The following is a 26,101-nucleotide window of genomic DNA, read 5'->3' on the forward strand; positions in this document are numbered from 1 at the left end:
TTTTAAACACAAAATAACTTTAAATTGACCAACTAAATTCTCAAAAAAACTGAAAAATTACTTATAAACCAATCCAAATGGCTCTAAACCTTGATGATATAACTTTGAGCAAGTTGAGCCACAAAATTCAAAATTCAAAATTTCCAAACGTTGCAAAAAGATAAAAAGAGGAAAGGTACAGCTCCTATTAGCCATACATAGATCAAAGGGACAATAACGCGCATATATCGCAATATAATCCAAGCCCCTGTATTTTCTTTCTTTGAATAAAATTGAAAACCAAGTCCAATTTCAAAGACCCTTTTCTCTCTCTTTTTCCCTTTTTCTATCTCTGTAAACAACACAGTTCCACTTTCAACTCCAAATCTTGATTGCTTAATTGCCAATCTTTTTTCTCTTGTAAAAAATATAGATCTGGGGTTTAAGACTTTTTTATTCTGTATTTTTAATTTGAGAGAAGAGAAAAAGGGAACGGAAGATTTCTACTATGGAGAGTTTAATTGGTTTGGTGAATCGGATTCAGAGAGCCTGTACAGCTCTTGGTGATTATGGTGGTGCTGGTGATAATGCATTTTCTTCTTTATGGGATGCTCTTCCTTCAGTTGCCGTTGTCGGTGGTCAGGTAGCTGATCCATTTCCTTATTCGGTTTCTTTATTTCCCCCGGTGGGTTATACTGGAACTGGGATTTAACTTGTGGAGTTGGGTAATTAGTAGATCCATGTTAGTGTTGGTCAAAATGAGACTTTTGCATATGGGTTTGTGTTGGATTTTGATTTTAACTTGTAAAAAATGAGGAATCTTGATTTTCTTTTCTCTCCACTGCTATTGATTGTTCTTAGAGTAGAAGTTTTCTGAATATGGGTTTGTGCTGATTTAGATTTTCAAGTACTGTAAAGATGGAATTTTGGTTATTGTTTCCTCTGCTATTGATTGGTGTTAGAGTAATTTTTGTAGCTAATTTCGTTGCGTATTCAGAGGAAATGAGATTGTTGAATATGGTTTTCTGCTGATTTGATTTCAGTAGGGAAAAGATGGAATTTTGAATTTTACCTCTGTCATTCATGGTTATAGGCTAATACAGTTTTTGCTGCTTGCTTGCATTAATTTAGAGTTCTGGAAAGTCATCTGTGTTGGAAAGCATAGTAAGCCGAGATTTTCTTCCTCGTGGATCAGGTGAACTCCTTTGATTAATTTATCTTTATTGTGTTATTCATTAGATCATTCTGACCTAGTAAACTTCTACTACATTTTACATAACTAGTTTCTCCTTATGTGCACGTGTATGTTGAGTCATGCAATATATGGTTATGTAAAATAATATCATATTATTAAAATTGAGTTAATAATTATACGTAAAAGAATAAAGTGCAAGCTTTTGTGAATAATCAAGGCAAATCGTTGTATAATGACTTGTTTGTTGAGGTCAAAATATTTGTATATCTTCTGAATCTAGTAAGATGATCGATCAAAATTTAATTAGATCCATGTGATTCTTTTTACTTATTTTGATTTTGTGGCCATCTTCTTTATCAACTCTGTGGTTATAAAATTAACTTGATTTATTGAGATAAAACATATCTCACAAAAAACCTCATGATTAAATGATCTTTTCCGTACGAAATTGACTAAAATTAGCAAGATTAGACACTTCAAACTTGAAAATAATGTAGTTTGTGAAATCAAGAATCAATATCTAATAAATAAGATATACTAAGCAATGTCACACACACAAAAAGGCTTAATTATCAAAGTTTTGGCAGTACCCAGGCATCTTTTGAAAGGTGCACAGGATAAATAGAGTTTGATCATTCATTCTAAGGTATGCGAAAAATGACCTGGCTTCATATAGAGGCAAATAGGTTAATACCCTTTATTTCTATATAGTTGTCGAGCAATGAACAAACAATCTGCTATGGATATTCTTTTCAAAATATCGAATGATATGCACTAAGACGAAAAAATAAATAAATTAGGACGAATAGCGATAATAGTAATACTCAGACATATATCAACATGGTGCAGCCCCAAAAATTAATGCTGATGAAGATAAAAACTAAGTTGCTCAGACTCTTCACTTTTGGTGCCGCACCCGTGTCGACATGACATAGGTGTGGGTGTGGGATCCGTGTCCGATTTGGTCAACTGGTTTTTGGTACTTTGACCAAAATCGATGGGGAAAGTTTGGACAGTTTTAATGATTTATGTAATCAATACAAAAGCTAAGGTGAAATTGATGAAAATGGAATACCTTTTATATAGAAATTTCTACATCACTCCTTTTCCTTCAATCTCCTTCCAGAATTCTCCTCAAGTTCTCCACATAATAGCTTATAATTTATATTTTATAACTCTATTTTTAGATATTTTATTATTTTTAGGCAAATCCCACATCCGTATCCATACATGGATCCATGTCCTGAATCTTAAAAATTAGATCATGAAGGATCCGACCTCTAGATCCACACGCGTATCGGACACCTAGATCCGCACGCGTATCGAACACCTGCACCCGAGTCCGAGCAACTTAGGATAAAAAGGAAGATACCATACCTGGAAAACAACGGAACAAAGAAAGGTTGTGCGAAATATGAATCTTGTACCTATAGGCTGTAATCAATATGTCACAATCGAGTGCTCACGATGGTATTAGATTGTCAATGTATTAGCTTCTAGGCTAGCATGTGTATGTTACCATTACTTAATAATAACTCAAAAATTTAAGCTTATCAAATACACCTCAAGAAGCAAGCAATAACTAAATGGGATCACCATATATCTACGGGCAAATCAAGTTCCGATTCAACGAATAAATAACAATTCCTTCTCCCTTCAACTTTCTACGACATATATGCTATCTGTAGGCGTATGTAAATTCTAATTTAATCGATAAGCCGAATAATTAAAATAGTATTGGATTATTGATATCGGTTTAACGGTTTGTAAATGTTTTTGTATTTTATCCTATTGGCCTATCGGTTCCGATTAATGGTTTTATTGAGTTTTCTTAATGGTGTTAGTTATAACCCATTGAGATCTATCTAATTCAACTGATAATTGAAAAAGTCTTTCGATTCTTTTTGTGAAGACCGTTTCTCCTTCTCAACTCATCTACTCACAACATATTTTTTTCTTGATCAATGCATCTAGTCAACATTTCCAAGAAAAAATTAACATAATAAATTTATAAAGAAAAGTCACTGCCTCGCTTCGAATAAGCAAGACGTAATGACCACTAACCGATTAACCAAAAATTGATAATTGATTTTTTAGTGGTTTGATTATCGGTTTAGCATGTTTTCAAACCAATAACCGATAACATTCAAAACCTAGCTGAACCAACTGATAAACAGTCCTAGCTTTTATTGTAAAGTCAGTCAAAACAACTATACAGCAATTATGCTAGACATGATTCAAATCAGACTGATGTAAACAGTACTTGATTTTACACTAACCAAGGAAATATAGATGTTTTATAGATAACCTCTCATTCAAGATTCTGGAGACTTGTTGTTTCGTAGTATAAAAAGCAGTCAACCAAGAAAACGAAGAAACAAAGTATTTGTCAGAAGTAGCTAAGTGCATAATAATCCCCTTTGCACTAAGATAAACCAAATGACCATAAGTTGTGGCAACTCTTGCAGGAGTAACATTAGAAACAGTGGCAACTCTTCATAACATTAAATTTTTATAATTTTTTTAATTACATAGGGGATAGGTGAAGGAGAAATGGGGGAGGGATCACAAGGTGGGGAATTGAACCCTCACCAACAAGGTGAAAGTTCAGATAGCCAACCAACTGACCTACTAAGATCCCCGTAATTAAACTTTTAAGGGTCTCCTACTTTTAATATAATATAGATTGTGTGAATTACATTAGATGAGTGAAATTGGTTGTGGCATCTATTCAGGAATTGTCACAAGGAGACCATTGGTGCTGCAGCTTCATAAGACTGATGATGGACAGCAGGAATATGCAGAGTTTGGTCATATACCGAGAAGACGATTCACAGATTTTGGTATATCAAATTACCTCCATTCTTTCTTCTTCTGTTGGGGCATTGCTTTACCCCTTTCTGAATTTATATGAACTCTTTACTATTTCGTGACAATTAATGAATATTGAAGTAGCTACAAAACTTTTTTCTTTATAAGTGAGGTAAATGAGAAACATGATTACTTGTGCAAAGAAGAGTAGCCATATGCAGTAACTTAATAGATCGGTGGTTTTTGGGACAGACTATTAAATTTTAGTTGTATTAGTTTTTTCTTTCACTTTTCGTTCTCTTTCTCTTAATATGTGTGTGCTTGTATGTGTGCCCTCAAGCCCATGTTATCAACAGTTTTACCTATAAGTACTAGATAGTAGATTCTGATTCGACAAAATATGTGATTTCTTTATTTTTTTTTAACAGGCATGGTCCGCAAGGAGATTGCGGATGAAACTGATCGAATCACAGGGAAAACTAAGCAGATTTCTCCTGTTCCAATCCACCTGAGCATATATTCTCCAAATGGTATGATGTCCATGATTTCTTTATATGTGCTTAAGGATTCAATTATGGTCCCAAATAGTAATCTTACTCTACTTTGCATCAGTAGGGTTTTTAAATAGTTTCTGACGACAATTACTTATCATGTCTGCTTTTCTAAATTTCAACGAAGATGGGCTTGATGTTTTAGTATTTCATCTTTAACGTTCTGATTTATTGTCGAGAACGGATGGTCTTTTCTCTTGTTCCTTTTGGTGGTGACTGTTCTAAAGAGCGTATCATTCTCTTTATCATGCTAACTCCATACCATGTGTTTTGTCTTGGCAGTGGTCAACTTAACACTGATTGATTTACCTGGTTTAACAAAGGTGGCTGTTGGTATGCTCCATACATCTTTTCATTAGTTGCTTTCTTTTTAAGTCTTATCAAAGCTGTTTTCAATGCAACAATACTCATTACTGCAGAGGGGCAGTCTGAGACTATAGTCGAAGACATTGAAAACATGGTTCGAACGTATGTTGGGAAGGTAACGAGAAACTAATTACTTTCTGATCATGCTCTATTTTCTTTCTGTGGTGAAAAGAGTGGAGATATTTATTAGTATTGAGATGTTACTCATAGAGAGAGACTACTTAACCACAAATGGTGCATAAAGCTTTCCATCTATATGTGATGTAGGAAATGATTGGAGATTTAACCAGTTAGGATTTAGGAGTTCCAAAATTTCCTATATAGCTACATTTTACAAAATGACTACAGCCCTCACAAAATTTAACTTGGAAGTTTACCTTGTTCTTGTAGACAAAACCCACAAAATTATGTGGGACAAATACTTTTGTTTTGATAATATACTAAACATTCCTCCTTAACATTTGGTGATTCAGTTTGAATAGTGCATTTGAAAAAGAAAAAAAAACAGAACTACATGTCACAGATTGTGAGAAACTAAATACTGAGTAACTGAAAACTTTTTATATACTTCTTGCAGTCAGATTAATTGTTCTGAATAAATCACCTAAAGTCTGCCGTACCCTTGACTGGATCTCCGAACAATATTCAGTTTTTGTGGAATATAATGCCAAAGAAGAACTATTCTAATATTGGTTGAGTAAATTGTGACTATGAGCCAGTGAACACATTATTCGCTTGCTTGGTTTTCTGTTGCTGTCAGTTCTACGAAGGTTTTCTGTTGCTGTCAGTTCTACAAATTTGTCAAATTATGTCATCAAGAAAGCCCATCTGAATGAAACTAGTCCAAGTCTTTGCTTTCACATTATTTGCTAGTTTTTCCATTTATCTCCATGCATGGTTGGCTTGCAACTAACATTCATCCATGTGAAAATTAGGTTGCCTTTACTTTCACATTGTTTTCTAGTTATCGCGTTTATTTCCATACATGAGTTGTGTTTGGTTTGTATCTTCTCTTTATCTGATCTCTTTCCTCTCATGTAGCCCAACTGCATCATTCTAGCAGTTTCTCCTGCCAATCAGGATATTGCCACCTCTGACGCAATAAAACTTGCAAGAGAAGTGGACCCGACAGGTATAATCTTTTGATATTAACAGTTCGGGGACTCTGAGTTCAGTACTTGGGTACTTGTCAAAGAGTATCCATATTTTGGGAGGATGTCCTAGGGTTATCATTATCATTTATGAAGTGTCACATTGCAACCCGTGTAGGTGAAAGGACATTCGGAGTTTTGACCAAGCTAGATTTGATGGACAAAGGCACTAATGCTCTAGATGTGAGTTTTTTTTTTAATATTTGTTATATTACCTGGTAACTTCTTATTTTGGTTGATATCTATATTAATTTATTCATAAATCAGATAACATATCCGAAGCTCACTCTCTGAGTCTTTGTTTCCCTTTGTATACTATAATTTGGTAGCACAACTTGTTGTACGAGTGGTTGATTCTTTTTCCTTGAATTTAAGGTTCTTGAAGGAAGAGCTTATCGTTTGCAACATCCCTGGGTTGGTATTGTGAATCGTTCACAAGCTGACATAAATAAAAATGTAGACATGATCTATGCAAGAAGAAAGGAGCGTGAATATTTTGCTACTAGTCCGGAGTATGGGCATCTAGCTAGTAAAATGGGTTCAGAGTACCTTGCAAAACTACTGTCGAAGGTATACTTTTAGTTCTTTTCGTGTAAGGAGTTCCTAAATAAGTTGAGCAGAGTTCATATTCAGATTGATTCTATTTCAGCACTTGGAACAATTTATCAAGGCAAGAATACCAAGTATCACCTCACTTATCAATAAAAGCATAGATGAACTTGAATCGGAACTGGACCACCTTGGAAGGCCTATTGCTGTTGATGCAGGCGTAAGCTTTGACTTCTATATCTGTTGTTGTTACTGTTGATTGAGAGATATTCCTTTATCTCAGTAACTGAACTGGTCTATTTCAGGCTCAACTCTATACTATTTTGGAACTTTGCCGTGCCTTTGATAAGATATTTAAGGAGCATCTAGATGGTGGGTAAGTGGATCTTTTTTCCCCTTAATTTTCCAAAAATTAGGGAAACTAGCCTTCAAGACTGTGCTAGTCTTTCGTACTGTGTCAAGCTTAATGCTCATCATGTATGATGGTAAAATTACCTATTATTTTTTGTACTGAGATCACATCTCTATTTATTCATCACAGTTACATTATTTTATATTATATCTTCGTGCCTTGTGGCTAAGCTTGAAATAGTACAATATATGTTGGATCACATCATAGTTGTCTTCATTTACATCTTTTTACAAAATAAAATGTGTTAGATAATACACTTGTCCTACATTGATGTGTAAGAGTTTCTAAAGGGGTTTTAAATATATTAGCTTACTCATCTCATATCCTTTAAGGTTTGTGGGTTGGATTTTTTAGATTTATTAGCAAGGCATTAGTACCGAAAGTTGGGAACCTCAATTTCTCCTTACAAATTCTTCTGCAATGGCCTTCTCTCTTTCAACTCAACTTCTGCTATTATTATAAGAACTTAAAAAAATCTAAAGTGGAACCATAGTGGAGAACTATAAAGCACATGGGAATAAAATTTACGCGTTCACTTCTTAAGTGTGGTTTTCAGTAGGCATTTGAACTTATTCATGACTTTATCTATGGGACTTTTTTGGTTTTTTGGGGTGGGTGGGGGATGTGTAGAGTGGCAAGAGGACATTTGGAAAAGGGTGAAAAGAGACCACCAAATGTAACACGAAATCTAACTTCCAGTGTCGTAAGTACTTCAAAAATCAAAAGGAACCATAGTGGAGAACCATAGCACATGGGAGTTTGAAACACAAGGAGAGTTTTGGCAAATGTGAAAAAAGACCACCAAATGTGACAGAGTACCCATAAAACACAAGGATTTTGAAGAAACTTCACTCGTGAGAACTTGTAAAATGAAAAATGATCTATAGTATAGTCTATCTTGTACCCATAAAACTCAAGTAATTTAAATAAAATGGCAACATATTCCAGTAGACACGCCACACTAGTCTATCTTGTCTGTAAGGGATAACCTTCCAGTTTATTACTCTGCACACCCAGACTATATTCACCACGTATTAATCTGTTTTTGTCAATCAGGCGACCTGGTGGTGATCGGATTTATGGAGTTTTTGACAACCAACTACCTGCTGCTTTGAGAAAACTCCCGTTTGACCGATATCTCTCTGTGCAAAATGTGAGGAAAGTTGTTTCAGAGGCAGATGGTTACCAGCCTCACTTGATAGCACCTGAGCAAGGTTATAGGCGTCTAATTGAAGGGGCCTTAAATTATTTTAGGGGCCCAGCTGAAGCCTCTGTTGATGCTGTAAGTAATTATTCAAACTATATCAGGGTCAAATAGTTAATGTGGAAATCAATCCTAAGTTTATGTGAAACTACATATCAGGTTCACTTTGTGTTGAAGGAACTAGTGAGGAAATCTATTGGAGAATGTCAGGTAATGGTGTCCCGGGGCTGTGTTAATTTTTATTTTCCCTATATAACCCCTTTTCTCTTTTCCTTATTATTTCTAAACATATTGGTGGTACAGGAATTGAAGCGTTTTCCCAGTTTGCAATCTACAATAGCTGCAGCTTCTAATGAAGCCTTGGAAAAATTCCGTGATGAAGGTAGAAAGACTGTAGTAAGACTAGTGGACATGGAATCTTCTTACTTGACAGTGGATTTCTTCAGAAAATTACCTCAGGAGATGGAAAACCAGAAGGGGGGAAAGCCAGAAGCTGCTGCTGCTGTAGACCGGTATGGAGAGGCTCACTTTCGTCGGATAGGTTCAAATGTATCATCATATGTGAATATGGTGTCTGATACATTGAGGAACACACTCCCGAAAGCAGTGGTTTATTGTCAAGTTAAGGAGGCCAAACAATCTTTGTTGAACTACTTCTACACTCAGATTGGGAAGAAAGAGGTACCATCTCAATGATCATCCCAAATTAGCAGTTTCTTGATAGTACGAGTGCTGACAGTTTTTCTTAATGAAAATATGTTTCTCAGGGCAAGGCACTTGCAGAATTGTTAGATGAAGACCCTGCATTGATGGAGAGAAGAATGCAATGTGCCAAGAGGCTTGAACTCTACAAGAAGGCAAGAGATGAGATTGATTCTGTAGCGTGGGTACGATGAGATAAGAGACCTTTCTTCTATGCTACCACAAATTCACGACTTGGGTGAATCGATGTTGCTGCTTGTTCGAACATTTTGACAGCCTAAATTCTTTGATTGTTGTAGAATTTTATTGTTACATTATTTGGCTTGGATGAATTTTTGCTTTAATATGTATTTGTGAACTGAGTTAATACCACATTCAGTTGCCCTTCTGCTCAGGCTGCTGCTCCATTTTTGTACTTGATTTGATATCCTTCTCTTATGATGGACTTGGACTAAAAATGTTACTAAATTTATCCTTTTTACATCTGATGGGCTTGGATTAAAAATGTTACTACATTATGTAAAAGTAAGGCGTTGGCTAAAAAACCAACGAGCAAAGTAAAATACTCAAACACCAGAACCAAAGTAGGAGAATTGATCTCCACTGATAGTTGGCTCTTCCGTTAGGCAACGAGACACTTTAAGAAACTCTGTAAAAGCTTTCGCTTATACCACAATCAATGACAACAGCATACCCAGTGGGATTTTGGAGAAAGCAGAGTTTACTGTATACAAATGTTACCGTTAAAATGTGTGGTAGAGGTTGTTTTTGATAAACTCGCGGTTCAAAAAAGGAAACTAAATACCACACTCTGATACTAAAATAAGGATTTTACTCGTATACGCTGACAATGTAAAGAAGAGCATTTTAATATGAACGCTTCAGTGTATACAAGTTAAACCACTTAACATTAAAGTAACAAGTTGATAATCACAGGTATGGCTTTACACAGTTTACAAATTTTGGCTTTGGACAAACACAAGAATGCTAATGCAAAGATACTCACGTATGGTCTTCCTAGAATTTAAGATTTTAACTGTTTAGTGTCCAGAAACCTACAAATGAGAGCTCAACAAATCAAAAAGAGAATCAAAATGAACGCACAACACACCATACGAAGTAGAGACTCTACTTTCTTTTTTTCCATATTTGGACAAAACTGTACCATGGATACAGGAAAATTGATGCAGGGGGGTGGGAGGGGGCTAGTCAATTTATGTTTTTCCCAAACAGTAATCTACCCTTGCTTACCAGCATATTTGTTTTTCGTTATTACACAGAGGAAAGCAAATGTAGGGTTGTGAAAGAAGCAGCCACATCTAAATTACATTTAATGTTCAAGTACCAAAATTGGGTGAATCAAAGGGATACACTGATAATGAAGGAAATGAAACTGATACAATCTACCCAAGCAAAATAACTGCACAGTAAAATTGTTTCTCATCTTGGATTGAACATAAGGTCATTAATTTGATCAATTCGAATATCAGATATAGGCTCTATAGGTTGCTCATCATTGTCTGTTGAAGGCCCGTAGTGCAAAGGTTCTCTCGTGAATTCATCTGCAGAATAGATTGAAAGAAAACATTAAATGCTTGATCCCACAATTACGTAAAAACAACTACACATACATGTTCTCAATAAACAATGCTAAATTTGGGTTTTGCATGCATCAAGACAGAAATGCAAGGAAAATCCTTTCAACGGTCATTACCAGAAAGTCAGGTAACAATTACCATATATCATGCTGAAAGAAGTTGGAGGAGGGGTAGCCAAGAAGTTGAGACCAATGTAAAATCCTACAGCTAGTACTATAGTCATCATCGCATAAGCTGGCGCAGCTAATGCCCAGTACCTGATAAAACGAAGAACAATTTAACAGGATGATAAATATATCTTGTGACAAATAGTAAGTGACCAGCTAAGTTCTGCCAAGAAAATTCTTTTCATCTCGAGCATTCTACAAATGCTTTAAGTCGCTTTCATGCACTTGTAATTTCTGAAATGCAACCAGAGAGCTTATCAATCAAAATTTTGTGCATCCTCTTTCCAAGATGTTTGTTCAAAATAACCAAATGCCATTAGAGATCCAGGAATTGGAATAAACTAAGCTCAACCTAGTTAGTTGGAATACACCAGCCAGCTTCTGGCTCTGGTGTCAGACAAACCAGACAAACCAGCTAAGTAAAATTTGGAACTATGATACCATGAAATTCATAATAGCTCCTAATTTAAAAGGGGGCAGCCCGGTGCACTAAGCTCCCGCTATGCGCAGGGTCCGGAGAAGAGCCCGACCACAAGGGTCTATTACACGCAGCCTTATCTTGCATTTCTGCCAGAGACTGTTTTCAAGGCTCGAACCCGTGACCTCCTAGTCACGTGACAGCAACTTTACCAGTTACTCCAAAGCTCCCCTAATTTAAAAAGGAATTTTTTTAGAGACAAGATGTAAAGATGACACAAGCCTGCAAGTGAATCTTGTTTACCTGCTTGGATAGTAAACAATTCCCAAAGAGTGCAACCAATGTTCGGGAAGATATGCCCACACCAGAAAAAGAACTGCTCATGGAAAACAATAGAAACCAATCAGACTTCCGTATGCATGAAATCAAATGAATGTTGTGACCACTGGATTACCAGTGGAATCAGGTTAAAGCAAAGCAGATACACATACAAAATATGAGAGCTCAAAATTTTACAACAGACAACATCTTGCGGAAAAACCAAAACTAGTATTTGCATCTGTTTTCAATATTTGCAGAGTCATATATCCAGAGATTTCAACAGCCTTGTATTTCAACACCCAAGAAAAATCAATTAGCATAATCTTCTGCCCTTTATCCAGATGCTGGTGATGCCTGCGCACAAGCATTTCCAGGAAGGCAAAGGTTTCAAACCAAAAGACAAGAACAAGTGATTTTATGCCATGATGAGCATTGCCAAGGAAGATAATCGCAGCACATTATAATACTAAAAATTCAACTGTAAAAACACTGAGGGGCCGTTTGGTTTGGATACAAGTTACGATGGGATAAGTTATGCTGGGATTAGTTATACTGAGAGTAATTTTTGTTGCTTGTTTGGTTTGTCATATTTAAAATTATATTCATTTCATAAATCTAAGAATAAGTTGTTTGTTTACCAAAATACCCTCCACTTTATTTAATTTTTCTTTTACATTTACTTAGCAAGCTTTAGTTATTCATTTACATTTACTTAGCAAGCTTTAGTTATTCATTCTTAAAAATAAAATTTTCATCTTATTTAACTAAAATATTTTTGTGTTTGCTCCATGATTGTACCGTGTGTTTTTAAAATTAAACTTTCATCTTATTTAACTTGAAAATAAAACTTCCATTTTATTTATCTTTAAATAAAATTTCCATCTTATTTAACTTAAAAATAAAACTTTCATCTTATTTAACTTAAAAATAAAACTTTCATCCTATTTAGCTTAAAAATAAAACTTCCATCTTATTTAGCTTAAAAATAAAACTTTCATTTTAAGTTTATTAAAGTAAAACAAATTTTATTATTAAAATTATCTACATTTTAAAGTTATTTCCATTTTAATTGATATATAAAATATAATTTAAGTGAGTAATAAACTATTTAATTAAAATATGTAATTTAGTAGTGAAGTGGACATTTTAAGAGAAATCAAAATATAAATAAACATAAGAATTAGACAAATAAATTCAACTTATAATATATTCATAAATAGAAATTGTATTTATAAAATTTAATTTTTTAATAGAAAAATATATTATCATAAAAACAACGATTAATTAAGGTTGTGGATGTTATTATAAATGTTGTTAAAAAATAATGTTAATATACATGAATGTAAAAAGTAGTGTATAAAAGAGAGTTTAAGAGGGTATTTTTGTTATTTAACATAGTTTATCCCAAGATAAGTTATCCTGAAATTACTATTCCATCCTCAGGAAGGGATAACTTATCCTAGTATCCCATCCTTTGCAACCAAACAAAGGATCAAAGGGTACTTAAAAATTATCCTGAGATTAATCCCTTTTATCCATCACACCAAACGACCCCTGAATATTCAAACACAGGGATATGATCTAACTAACAGACTAAGCTTCTTAAAGATGAGGATGGGTAGACCTGTAGCAACAACAGTCGTAATTGAGCCAACAAATCCATAAACTTCAGAAGTCTTGGGTCCCTGATCTCCAGAAACACCAAATCCTGAATCTCTGTCGTCTGGGTCTGGAAAGAACACAGTGGCCTTCCTATTCTTGGAAAAACTCAAGATCCTCCTAGGGCTATTAACGGAACGAGGATCTTCCCAACCTTTATCTTCCAGCATCACGATATCTCAGAAGGGCCAAAGCGTCACTCTGAATAAGATTTATACCTGTCCCAACAATTGCCAAAACGCCCAATGCAGAGATGTTAGAGCGCGGAAACTGCCTCTAGAGATGTTAAGCCATTTCCAAAAAAGACCCATCAAGCAACTCACAGAATAATAACAATGGCGATCATTAGTTCCCTTGAAATTATGTGATGGACAGAGCTAGCAACCAGGAACTCATCCTTATTTAGGAATATGTTTCAGGTACTATTAATTACGGAAGAAATTAATTAAGAAAAGGAAGAGAACTTAATAGTCAATTACGTAACAAGATGTGCTGCTAAACTTCCAATGGAGATAAGCTAGAAAGGATAAAAGATATCGCAACAGAGAAGAGAAGAAGAGAACGAGGAAAAAAAGAAGTTGCAGCAGTAGGTATATCGCAGAAGAGAAGGAGGAGAAGGAAAAACAGAAAGCAGTAGCGAACCCACAGGTCTGAAAATATTTGAGAAAGTAGCGAACTTTTTCTTCTTTAAAAGTAAACTTTAAAATAAAAAAAGCGAACACTTCTGTTGCTTCACCTTGCTCCACGCTTCCTCCTGGCATTGCCTCAACCATCTTAAGGCGCAAGACCCACCCCTCGCTTTGCTTCAAAGCTTAAAGCGAGCTCTTTTTACAACACTGAGTTTAACAGAACCAGACTTGGCAATTATACCAATACAACGCTGCCACATTACACATGGTGATATTTTGAATGCTTCGATTAGATCAACAATCCTCTAAAACAAAACTGCTACATATTGGTTCATTTTTGAACTTAAAGAGTCTTAGGTCAATTTTTTCTGTCTCTCACTTCAGAACATTCAGAAAACAAAGAGATGAATAAATGGACAAAATACTAAAGATATAATGCAGAACATAAGGAGGGCATATGGACAACGAAAAGCAAATTGGATTGTTTTTTCTTTCTTCCGAAAGGTTTATTGAGACTCCCTGTGACCCTATTTAATCAAACACTTGTTCTTTCTTTTAGGGGGCATTGCAATTGCTATATTGCTTGCCCTAAAATCAGAGTTTCCCTCTACTGAAGATCAAACTGAGCTACAATATTACTACTACTTAATCATTTAATACAATTGAACTATTGTAAAATCAAAACTCTATTACGTAATAATCCATTTGGTGTTTCCTTTTTCAATCTCCAAACTGCAGCATGTCATTCAATGTGGCAGTGAGATATAACCTAAGCTAAGTAGGTGAGCCAAACGGAGATGGACCCATGATTCAAAAGTTCCCGTTGCACCATTGCATATTCAGAAGGAATCCATCAATTTTTTCTATATTTCAGCTCGGTCTCACGTAATCCCAGAATGAAACAAATACAACATAAAACCAATTCATATTATAACTCCCAAATGCAATTAGATAGACATGTATGGATTAAATCCACAGAGAAAAACTGCTTATCGAGTTCCTTGAGCTGCTACCCAATTTGTATACATCTCAGCTACTGAAATTGAAAAGGATAAGGTGGTTGTCAATTTTCCAGCTTTGTCATTAAATCAATGCACAACGGAACTCAAAGCTTTATAAGATCTCCATTGCTAGAATTCACCAAAATTCCTTCGCCGTAGATCCCTTTCTTTGTTTGGGAAATTTTGTTTGCCACAAAAGAAAATCTCACGTGATTTTGAAGTCAAATGTTTCAGGTCAAAATACATACTGAAAAAAATAAAACAAAAATAAATTTAAATAAAAGCATCTGTAATCATTTAAAAATTTATTAAATTTAAATTTATAAATGATTTATATTATAGTAAATTCAAAATATATTAGTCGAAATAAATTGTATGAATTAATATAATTGGGTTAATTATTTAAATTCAACAAATATGGATTTAATTAAGGAAAAATTATCAAATTACACACCTTATATTCCTATATTTTCAATTATTCCCTATCATTTGTAAAAATTTCAAAAATCCATCTTCTGATACATACGAATGATATTGATACATCACGATTTGATACATAAGTCATTTTCATGATACATCACTAGTTGATACAAACCAAACACACGATGTATCAGTAAAACATATTTTTATTATGTTCATGATATATTAGATGTTATAAGCTGATTCATAAATTTTATTGATATTACAATCCAGCCAATCAGATTTAAGTGACATGGCATAGTGGGCTTTAGCGAATGGGTTTGTCATATCCCTGTGTTTGAATATTCAGGGGTCGTTTGGTGTGATGGATAAAAGGAATTAATCTTAGGATAATTTTTAAGTACCCTTTGATCCTTTGTTTGGTTGCAAAGGATGGGATACCATGATAAGTTATCCCTTCCTGAGGATGGAATAGTAATTCCAGGATAACTTATCCTGAGATAAATTATGTTAAATAACAAAAATACCCTCTTAAACTCTCTTTTATACGCCACTTTTTACATTCATGTATATTAACATTATTTTTTAACAACATTTATAATAACATTCACAACCTTCAATTTTATGATAATATATTTTTCTATTAAAAAATAAAATTTTATAAATACAATCTCTATTTATGAATATATTATAAGTTGATGGCAAAGGTTCCACTCACTACATCACACTCAATTTAGATCAAATTATTCACTTTTTATGCCAATGTATGACTATCTGTATGGTACAATGAATAAGTCCTCAGATACATTGTATAAAAAGTCACTTGAGAGGAAAGCAGAATTGCCTGATGTGGTGCACCTAACACATCTAACAACCCCAAAATCCATCTACCATCTACGTTTAGGGCTTGCATCCTTAGCCTCAAAGCCTCAAGCTTCCAAGTGGTATTTTTGGTTAATATGGCCTGTCACGCTATGGTCGTTTTTGATTACTTATCTTTATAGTCACACATTTGTTGTTGAGAGAAATTTATTCAGAAATCTCAAAATACAAACTTGGGCAATCCCAAAACTTGGGAATTTCTATATCCAACAATAATGTTTTTTATGATAATAGAATAAATGACTAGCGAGAAGTATTCATAGAACTATATGAGAACTTTTTTATAAATTTAGAACTTCAGGGAGGAAAATAGTTGGACCCTTATTTCCACTGTTTCTTGGTGTTGCTGTTGGTACATGCACGCTGCAAATCTAGAAAATCGGTATCTAAATTCACAGTGCAATTGTTGTAGCCCCATCTGTTGTAAGACACCAGAACTGGACACCGCAACTCCACTATTTAAAGTCTTGAAATCTCATGACTTTTTTTGCAGGCTTTTTTAATTATAATAGAACTTCTTTTAATTCATTTTGACAATGGAGAATTTAGTGATAGCTTAAAGGTCCAGCATCCCTCCAATAATGCTGTCTGGTGTAGAAAGCATTTCACTTTTGTTTAGATTCCAGATGCTTAGACCATATGAAAATGAGAACACATTAACAATAGGAGTGGACACCAATAATCAAGGTAAGAAGAATATTCTTTAGATATATTAAGCACATTTAGTTGTAAAGAAAGCTACCTGGTTAACAGAATCGACAACAGTCCCCATGGATGTCTGGTAACTTGGTCTTATGAAATTGTCTGCAGAAAGACCGACTCAATCAATTACTCAGGAACGTTACATGCACATTCTTCTATGTTTAAAGTAAGTGAATAGGAACTCAAAAAAGGGTAAGGCAGCAAAGAAAGCCACACTGACACTAAAAAAAAAAAGGAGGGGGTGAACATCTTGAAGGAAAAGACTTGCACTTTCATTTATCTATCACAAGAAGATATAGAGATCAGATGCTAGAATCTTCACTTATTATATTCCAGATTCAGATCACATAAGAAAATTGAACATGTTCACATTAATAGGCTTCCGATTTCACAGCTTTTGTAAAAAAAAATCCAACTGACAGAGAAAAACAGAATCTTTTGCAGCAACAATATCTCCAGAAAATGTACATTACTAAGATTGAAGAAGCACTTATAATCTAGAACTATAAAACATCAATCTTCATAATAGATGACAATAAAGCAAAAAAAAAAAAAGGCAGAACCCACGTCTTTAAATATGTTTGGGTACATGCACCCGCCGCTTTATCATGAATTTATTCCTGCTCACATACATTCCTAAGTACCAGACTAAACTATTCCCAAGCGTATTCACTCGTCACTCTGAGAGGACGCAAAACATTACAAGCACAACAAACTACAGGACTAAATGATGTACAGCAATGTATAAGTTTTTGGTCACACCATAGAGACTCATCACTCTGAGAGGACGCAAAGCGTCACAGATATAACAAGCTAACAGATTGCATCAACTCAAGTTAAACGGAAACCCACAAGTATCAAAAAAATAAAATCTTTAACGGAGAAACAATAAATTTGTCGGTGCAAAATTGAGCACACGCAAACCAGATGAAATTACAAGAGATCTGTTCAAACATAATTAGACAAAAAAACAAACAAACAAATTCCTAACCAGATCAAAGCAAAACTAGCGGCAAAATACAAAATCAAATCTCAAAATTCGGAAAGAAAGAACAGCGAGCTATGATAAATCAACCGGTCCGGAAATGTTGCAGATCGGAGCAAGGAAAATGCAGTAAATTAAAGAATGCAAGGTTTGATATTGAGGAGATGAATCAAAAAGCATAGATCGGGAAAAGAGAAATCAAGATCTGAAGCTTACCAAAGAGAGAAAAATGGAGGCACAAAAAGGGAGGGAATATGTGAGATTGTGAACAACTCCCGAGTCTGTTTGAGATATATTTATAGCCCAAAAACCAAATTTGGTGAACAGGTAAACTCTGCCCTTTTTCTTTTCGCACTCCACACGTTTGCCTTTGAATGGTTACTCTTTTTTTTTTCTTTTCTTTTCTTCTTTTCACTTTTTTGTGAATTGACTAGCCTAACATAATTTCATTTAAATTTATAATTTTAGAACCATCTGTTTAGATATATAATTTGGGACCATGCTTTCAAATTCTAAAAAAATAAACAAATTTAGAGATTTTAAAACTTTTTAAAATGTAAACTTAATTCATAAGTTTATATTTTCTAAAAAAAAAATCTCATTATTGACGTAAAGAAATTGTTCATATAATGTAAAAGAATTACATCAAAGGTTAGTTACTACTATTAGATTAGTGAATTTATATAAAATTACGTGTATTTAAAAGTTTGTGATTGTAATTTTTTTATTTACAAAATAAATATATAAATATATGATTTATTAATGCGGTACCTTAAGATATTTCAATAGCTTATTCATGAATTATAATTTGCTCATTTAGTAAGATTATATAAGAATTAAGTAAATTTTAATAGTTTTAACAACTTGCAAAGTTTTCACGTTTATAAGAAAAAAAATATAACTAATTTTTTTAAAAAAAATACATGTCCAAATAATACTTCTATCTTCAAATTATATCTTAGGCATCCGCTTTTGATCATTAAGTGCACTAATTTTTTTTAATCTTTTCTTTTAACCGTGTACATCATTTTTAGCATAAACTAAGAAAGAAGGGACATATTCAATTTTAGATAGGATTGTTTATTTGTTTACAATTCGGAAGTGGTTGTTGTTTGTACGAGAATCAGTTCTAGAAATAAGAATATAAATGTGTGACTTGTTTATGCTCATGGCTCTTTGATAGGTACTTTAAACTTGTTTTTTTTCCCCTTTGTTTTCTTCTTTTTTGGCAAACTAAACAATGACAACTCCCTATTTTTAATGGTATGTGGAGAAAGAGCTGGTTTGGTTTTTAGCTACACTCCATTTTAGACTAAAAGATTATTTATATGGTGATTTGTAAGAGATTTTGTTTGCACTTAATAAAGAGTTAAATTTTAGTAATTATTTATATTTATATATTCAAATTCACTGAGTGATTTTGAAAAGATATGCATATACATTTAATGGTTGAAGATATCAAATATTTTTATTTTTATTTTACTTAAAATATATGAAGTTAAAGTTGAAGATATATTGTATTTGATTATACTCGTCGTAAAAAGATATTTGCAAATATGTACTTGAAGTTTGTAGTTGAAGTTCATAAAAGTCCAAACACAATTTTTATATAAGTCTGTATCTCATCGTAAAAGTGTGTATAAATGTAACACTCCAAATTTTTTTCGCCAAGACTCGAACCGTTCTTCATACGTGTGTAGATTCGAACTGAGTGACTTCTAATTGTATTTATGAGTTAGGATCAATTCCTAAGTATTTGAAGAGTATTAGATGTGGTCTAGGTTAATGAGGGATCTCTAACACCAACCCGAGTCTAAAGAATTTCTATCGGCTAAGATTTCGGATGAGTTCGAATAAGGGTCAACTTCAAACGAGCATAACTTTCATAATATTAAGAGTTAGGTATCCCATAACCTATCAAATTAAAGGTCTTTTGAGTCTTCTTTTCAACGCCCCAAGATTGCATTTTTTGGAGTTTGGAATCAAAAGTTATGACCATTTTACTATAGACTATCACTGCAGCAATTTCAGGCCTGGCGCTGGAGTGGCGCCCGGCGCCACTATAGCGCCCGAAATAGCCTCAGTAGTTTGTGTGATGGCGCGGCGCGCCACTATAGCGCCTGCAGGGTTTTGAACGCGTTTTTCAGTTTTTTCTTGAGAAAATGGAATTATGGACCTTTTTCACCCATCCTATATCAAACCTACTACATTAGGGATCACCATTAAAAACTTTAGAAGAGACAATATACATAGTAGTTATTCTGAATTCCTATAGATGTTGTGACTCGTTAAAACTTTATTAGAAAAACCTAGTGAAAAAAGCCTAATGAAGGAAAAAGAGTACACACATCTGATAATACGCCTGGAGTGCTGCCTCATTAAAAACCTTACCAGAAAAACCCAATAGTATAAAACTTTGGCTAAGGAAAAAAGAGTACAGTGTGTATTTTGCTCCTCCTCTAAAAAAAAGAGTGCAGCGCGTATTTTTCTCCCCCTGATGAAAACATCACTTAATATCTCAAAGACGACGCATTCCAATTTTGTATCTTATTTTCTCAAAGGTTGAAGTTGGCAAGGCTTTGGTGAACATATTTGCTAAATTGTCACTTGAACGAACTTGTTGGACATCTATTTCACCCTTCTTTTGAAGATCATGAGTGAAAAAGAATTTTGGTGAAATATGTTTTGTTCTATCTCCTTTGATGTATCCTCCCTTCAGTTCAGTTATACATGCAGCATTGTCTTCATACAATATTATTGGAACATCTCTTTTCAAAGAAAGGCCACATATTTCTTCAATGTGTTGAGTTATTGATCTTAACCAAACACATTCTCGACTTGCTTCATGAATGACTATTATCTCTGCATGATTGGAAGAAGTGGCAACCATAGTTTACTTTGTTGAACGCCATGATATAGTTATACCACCACACGTAAATAAATAGCATATCTGCGATCGTCCTTTATGAGGATCAGACAAATATCCCGCATCTGCATAACCAATTAATTGTGACGTGGATTCATTTGAATAAAACAATTACATATCAATGGTCCCTCTGAGGTATCTGAATATATGTTTAATTTTATTTCAGTGTCTGCACGTTGAGGAAGAACTAAATCTTGCTAACAAGTTTACTGAGAAAGTTATATATGGTCTAGAATTATTGGCAAGATACATTAATGCATCAATTGCACTAAGTTATGGTATTTCAACACCAATAAGCTCTCCATCATTTTTATGAGGTCGAAACGGATCTATATTTATATCAAGAGATTTCACAATCATTGGGGTACTCAATGAATGTGCTTTATGTCACGACCCAACCCCGTGGGCCATGACTAGTGTCCGAATTGGACACTTGTATACACGCCTATTATCTATAATCAATCGACAACTGGACATGATATGGGCTTTATATGGGCAACACTTCATCTCAAAATTGTCACTTTTATATATACCGATATTACATGTCTCCTAGGGAGTTAAAATTTTCAAAGATAGGATAGAATAATATGCAAGCCGACAAGGATGCACAACATAACACATCCCAAAATAAACATTTACATACGCAAGCCGACGAGGCTATCACTCCGAATGAAAATATCCCAAAACATAAGCCATACTAGTGTAGCCGAATGACATTTATATACAACCCACGCATGTGTCTACAGACCTCTAAAAGAATTAACAAAAACAGATAACGGGATAGGGGCCCGTCGTACCACTAAATACACAAATATATACATTATAAGGATTGGTACCAAAAGCTTAGGCTCCGAGATAATGGAGCACTTCAAACCCGCTGAGTAGAATTTTAAGATGTCGGCTCTCCAAAATGAGTATATGTACCTACAGGCATGAAACGCAGCCCCTCCAAAGAAAGAAGGGGTCAGTACGATATATGTACTGAGTATATAAGCATAAAATACAATAAGAAAAATCATCGATAAAGTAGAGGTTTCAAAAGACAAGTATGATACTCAAGAAGTCACTGTACATGTGCCTTATGAAATAAAGTCATGCATACTTATATCATATATCATAACCGGCCCTTTAGGGACTCGGTGAATCCATCATATACATATATATCATATTCATCCCATTATGGGCTCGGCGCCATTATCATGTCCTCAGATCATATCATCATATATATATATATATACCGTATCCGGCCCTCTAGTAAGGGACTCGGTGAACAATGCAGTAAAACTGTGCACGAATACATACCCATCTCGGGACTCAGTGAAAGATACATTAAGACATGCACGAGCAGAGTAGTGAGTAACCATATGCATTTAAATCATCATTTAAGACTTAATGGAATAATCAAAATGAACCATTGTTTGAAAATTAAGACGGTAGTCATTTCAAGTAACCTTCGGTTGCCATTATAAATTATGCCAAATATGAATTATACCAAATTATGACTTGTACTAAAATATGACTTATACCAACAAAGGTGACTGGAATCATACATATGAGTCAAGGCATAACGATATAAATTCTAAAAATTAAGAACATTCGCCATCCTAATATCTCTAAGAATAAGAGCTTCGTTGGAATTCTATACATTTGTCGTCCGTTTGTTACATAAGATCATACCAAAAGAAAGAAAAGTTAGCTTTACATACCTGGATGTCTAACTAATATCCAGTGGCTATGACTACTCTTTATGTTTGTAAGTCTACAAATAAGAGAGTAGCACTATAATTAGGAATTCTAACGAAAATTGGACAGCATTTTCCCTACAATTCGTACCTCCAAATTAACTCCAAAACAGCCCAAACAGTGCATAAATTCAGCACCATTTACTTAAAAACAACAACCACCTTATTCACAAGTTATATACCAATAAATTTCTGCACAACTACTTCAAAAATGACCTTAAAACAGCCCACAACCAACACATGTCGACAACAATATTAGCGGATAGATTTCTGTCTCCAATTAGTTATTATAATTACTTCAATTTAACCCATACAAATATGTTATTCTACTTCAATCAAATTTTACACATTCTTTGTAGTTTACACCTTAAACATACCTTAACCATATCATGCATAAAAACAACATCTAACAGCCCCAACATAACTTCACAACACAATAGAATATTTGAACTCAAAAGTCCTTACACCAAAAAGATATAAAACCTCTTCTTAATTCCGTCTTTAAAAACACCAAAAATGAGCAATAAACCTTCTTTTAACATCTTTAATTCCCTTATTTAGACTTATACAATAATATCCTAAATTATTCTTCTCAAAACAAACCAAAGATCAAAGTAACTCTCGAAAGTTAGAAATCAAAATTTTTGGACAGCTTTTCAAAAATTTCAGATTTATGTTTTCAACATCTATAGCATGATTCCAATGAATTCCATGGAAGAATCAAGTTAAAACAATAAATAATTAACTTACCTTAACCTTGGAGAGATTTTTGAAGTTCAAAGAGTGTTGGGACGTTATTGGATAGGTTTTGAGATAAGGGAGAAGTGGGAGAGAATTCTGGAAATTTTTGTGAAGTGTAAATGTTGAAAATTGCCTGATCTTTGCCCCTTTTAATTGGGCTCTTTTGGATCGGTTTTTGGGCTAATTTTTGGATCAAAAATAGTTTATTATGTGGACAACATATTAGGCTTTTGTCCAAAAAAAAATTATTTGAATTTGGCAGCTCAAAATCCTCATCCATTCCACCAACAATAGGCTGCCAGAAAAATTTCAGAATTGGGTTTTCCCACAATTCACTTATATTGGCCCAACAATAAGTCGTTACTTAGTTTAATAGTACCATATAACCAACCCATTAAATTTACACCATGTCCAAATCTTAATACCTCTTCAACTTACTACTCCTCTTAGAATTAAAAAAAAATTACATGCCACCTTTTAAAATTTCAAACCATTGCCACACTTTCATTCCATTTCCAACCAATACATTCACCTACAAGTCATGGTTTCTCATATATGTATGAATATTCCACGCTGAGTACAATATACTAAAACGTTAGCGAATGAAAAATATGGGGTATTACACTTTATTCATATAAAACCTCTTTAAAATATTTTCATTATATGTTGACTGATGGACAAATATGTCATTTGTAAAATATTCAATTTTTAGACCAAGACAAAATTTTGTCTTTCCGAGATCTTTCATTTCAAACTCCTATTTTAGATATTTTACTGCCTTTGAAAGTTCTTCCGGAGTTTCAATAATATTCAAATCATCAACATATACTGCTATTATGAAAAATTCAGATCCAGACCTTCTCATAAAGACACAAGAGCAAATTGGATCATTTTTATATCCTTTTTTAGCAAATTTTTGCTAAGACAATTATACCCGTATAAGAATTTCTGAAGCTTTATTGAGCAATTTTTTCGAGAATCTTTGTATACTTTGGGAACTTTGAATCCTTCGGGAATTTTTATAAAAATATCGTGGTCCAATGAGCCATGTAAATAGGCAGTGACCACGTCCATTAGGTGCGTTTCAAGCTTTTCATGAACTGTCAAATTCATTAGATACCTGAAGGTAACTGCATCCACCACAGGGGAATATGTTTTCATATAGTCAATGTCAGGTCTTTGCGAAAAACCTTGGGCTACAAGTCGTGCTTTATATTTTACGACTTCACCCTTTTTATTTCGTTTATGCACAAAAACTCATTTGTACCCTATTGGCTTGACACCTTCAGGTGTTCGGATTATTGATCTGAAAACTTCACGTTTTTTAATTGAAGTTAACTCTACTTGAATTGCGTCCTTCTATTTTGGCCAATCATTTCTCTGTCTACATTCATCGACAGATTTTGATTCAAGATCCTTATCTTGTTACATTATTTCAATGGCAACATTATAAAAAAAAATATTATCGACTACAATATCATTTCGGTTCCACCATTTTCCTGTCGAGACATAACTTATTGAGATTTTTTCATTCTCATTATTTTCAAGTACTTAGACCTCCTTAGTGGTATCACCATTTGTTGTGTCTCTGTGCTCTTCTTAAGCATTTGCCTTCAAATTATGATCATCTTGATCATTTATTCCTTTCATTTTTTGAGGATTTTTATCTTTGAAACCAATTGGTCTTCCACGTTTTAAGCGTGGCCTAGACTCATTTGCCTGAACAAGTTGTCCTACCTAGACATCAACTCGAACTTAAGCATTAGCAGCTGAGATATGCGATTTAGTAACCCGTGGAAGGTTAGAAAATACATCCGACAGTTGATTTGCAATATTCTGCAAATAAATCATCTTTTGAACTTGTTGATCACATTGATTTGTTTGAGGATCTAAATGAGATAGTGACAATGAATTCCAATCTATCTCATTTTTCAACTGCTTATGTTCTCCCCTTAATATTGGGTATACTGATTAATCAAAATAACAATCAGCAAATCTTGCCGTAAATAAATCTCTAGTCATAGGTTCCAAATATTTTATAAAAAAAAGAAATTCATCCCCAATATATATTCCTAATTTTCTTTAGGGACCCATTTTGTGCGGTGCGGTAGAGCAATTGTGGCATATACCGCATACCCAAATATTTTAAGATGAGATATATTTGGTTCCCTGCCAAACTCAACCTGTAATGGGGAAAATTCATAAAAATTTATTGGTCTTATGGGCACAAGTGTTGCTGCATGCAAAATAACATGCCCCCATACTGAAATAGGAAGTTTTGTCCTCATTAGCAATGGTCTAGTTATCAATTGAAAGCGTTTAATCAATGATTCTGCTAGACCATTTTGAGTATGAACATGAGCAACTGGATGCTCAACTTTATTCCAACCGACATACAATAATTATTTAAGGATTGAGATGTAAATTCACCAGCATTATCATGATGAATTGTCTTTATTACATAATCTGGAAATTGTGTTCTTAACCTTATAATTTAAGCTAACAATCTCGCAAAAGCCATGTTGCGAGTTGATAATAAGCACACATATGACCATCTTGTAGATGCATCTATCAAGACCATATAATATTTAAATGGTCCACATGAAGGGTGAATTGATCCACATATATCACCCTATATACGTTCCAGAAACCCAAGGGATTCAATCCTAATCTTAGTTACTGATGGTTTAATAATCAGTTTTCCTTGAGAACAAGCAACACAAGATAATTCCTTAGATTGAAGAACTTTCTGATTCTTCAAAGTATGACCATGCGAATTCTCAATAATTCTGTGCATCATATTATAACTGGGATAGCCCAACCGATCATGTCATGAGTGTTACTGTATATAAATAGAAGGAGAATGAAAATGGAAAAGGCTTGTTGTTGTTTTTTCCACAGATCTAGAGAGTGAAAAGAGGAAGGATACAGATCCAAAAATCTATTTAAGCCAAAAGTAGAACGAATATCCAAAAATCTAAACATATATT

The 26,101-nt window shown here is 34.0% G+C and overlaps 2 protein-coding genes across 2 annotated transcripts; one reads left to right on the top strand and one right to left on the bottom strand.

The window, feature by feature from the left end:
• The first annotated feature begins 223 nt into the window (after positions 1–223).
• LOC129886808 (phragmoplastin DRP1E-like) lies at positions 224–9,314 on the top strand. Its single transcript, XM_055961660.1, has 15 exons — positions 224–622; positions 1,111–1,174; positions 3,910–4,017; positions 4,414–4,515; positions 4,819–4,869; positions 4,956–5,017; positions 5,944–6,034; positions 6,172–6,236; positions 6,429–6,623; positions 6,703–6,822; positions 6,908–6,978; positions 8,071–8,296; positions 8,378–8,428; positions 8,522–8,899; positions 8,986–9,314. The coding sequence occupies exons 1-15, from the start codon at positions 488–490 to the stop codon at positions 9,112–9,114; spliced, it is 1,848 nt and encodes a 615-aa protein (XP_055817635.1). The 5' UTR covers positions 224–487; the 3' UTR covers positions 9,115–9,314.
• Positions 9,315–10,015: 701 nt separating this feature from the next.
• LOC129886809 (phosphatidylinositol N-acetylglucosaminyltransferase subunit P) lies at positions 10,016–18,060 on the bottom strand. Its single transcript, XM_055961661.1, has 6 exons — positions 17,919–18,060; positions 16,758–16,819; positions 13,049–13,301; positions 11,407–11,479; positions 10,657–10,775; positions 10,016–10,482 (listed from the first exon to the last, which is right to left on the bottom strand). The coding sequence occupies exons 3-6, from the start codon at positions 13,251–13,253 to the stop codon at positions 10,361–10,363; spliced, it is 519 nt and encodes a 172-aa protein (XP_055817636.1). The 5' UTR covers positions 13,254–13,301; positions 16,758–16,819; positions 17,919–18,060; the 3' UTR covers positions 10,016–10,360.
• Positions 18,061–26,101: the final 8,041 nt, after the last annotated feature.

Source organism: Solanum dulcamara, chromosome 4 (genome assembly GCF_947179165.1).
Source record: "Solanum dulcamara chromosome 4, daSolDulc1.2, whole genome shotgun sequence".
Taxonomy (NCBI): domain Eukaryota; kingdom Viridiplantae; phylum Streptophyta; class Magnoliopsida; order Solanales; family Solanaceae; genus Solanum; species Solanum dulcamara.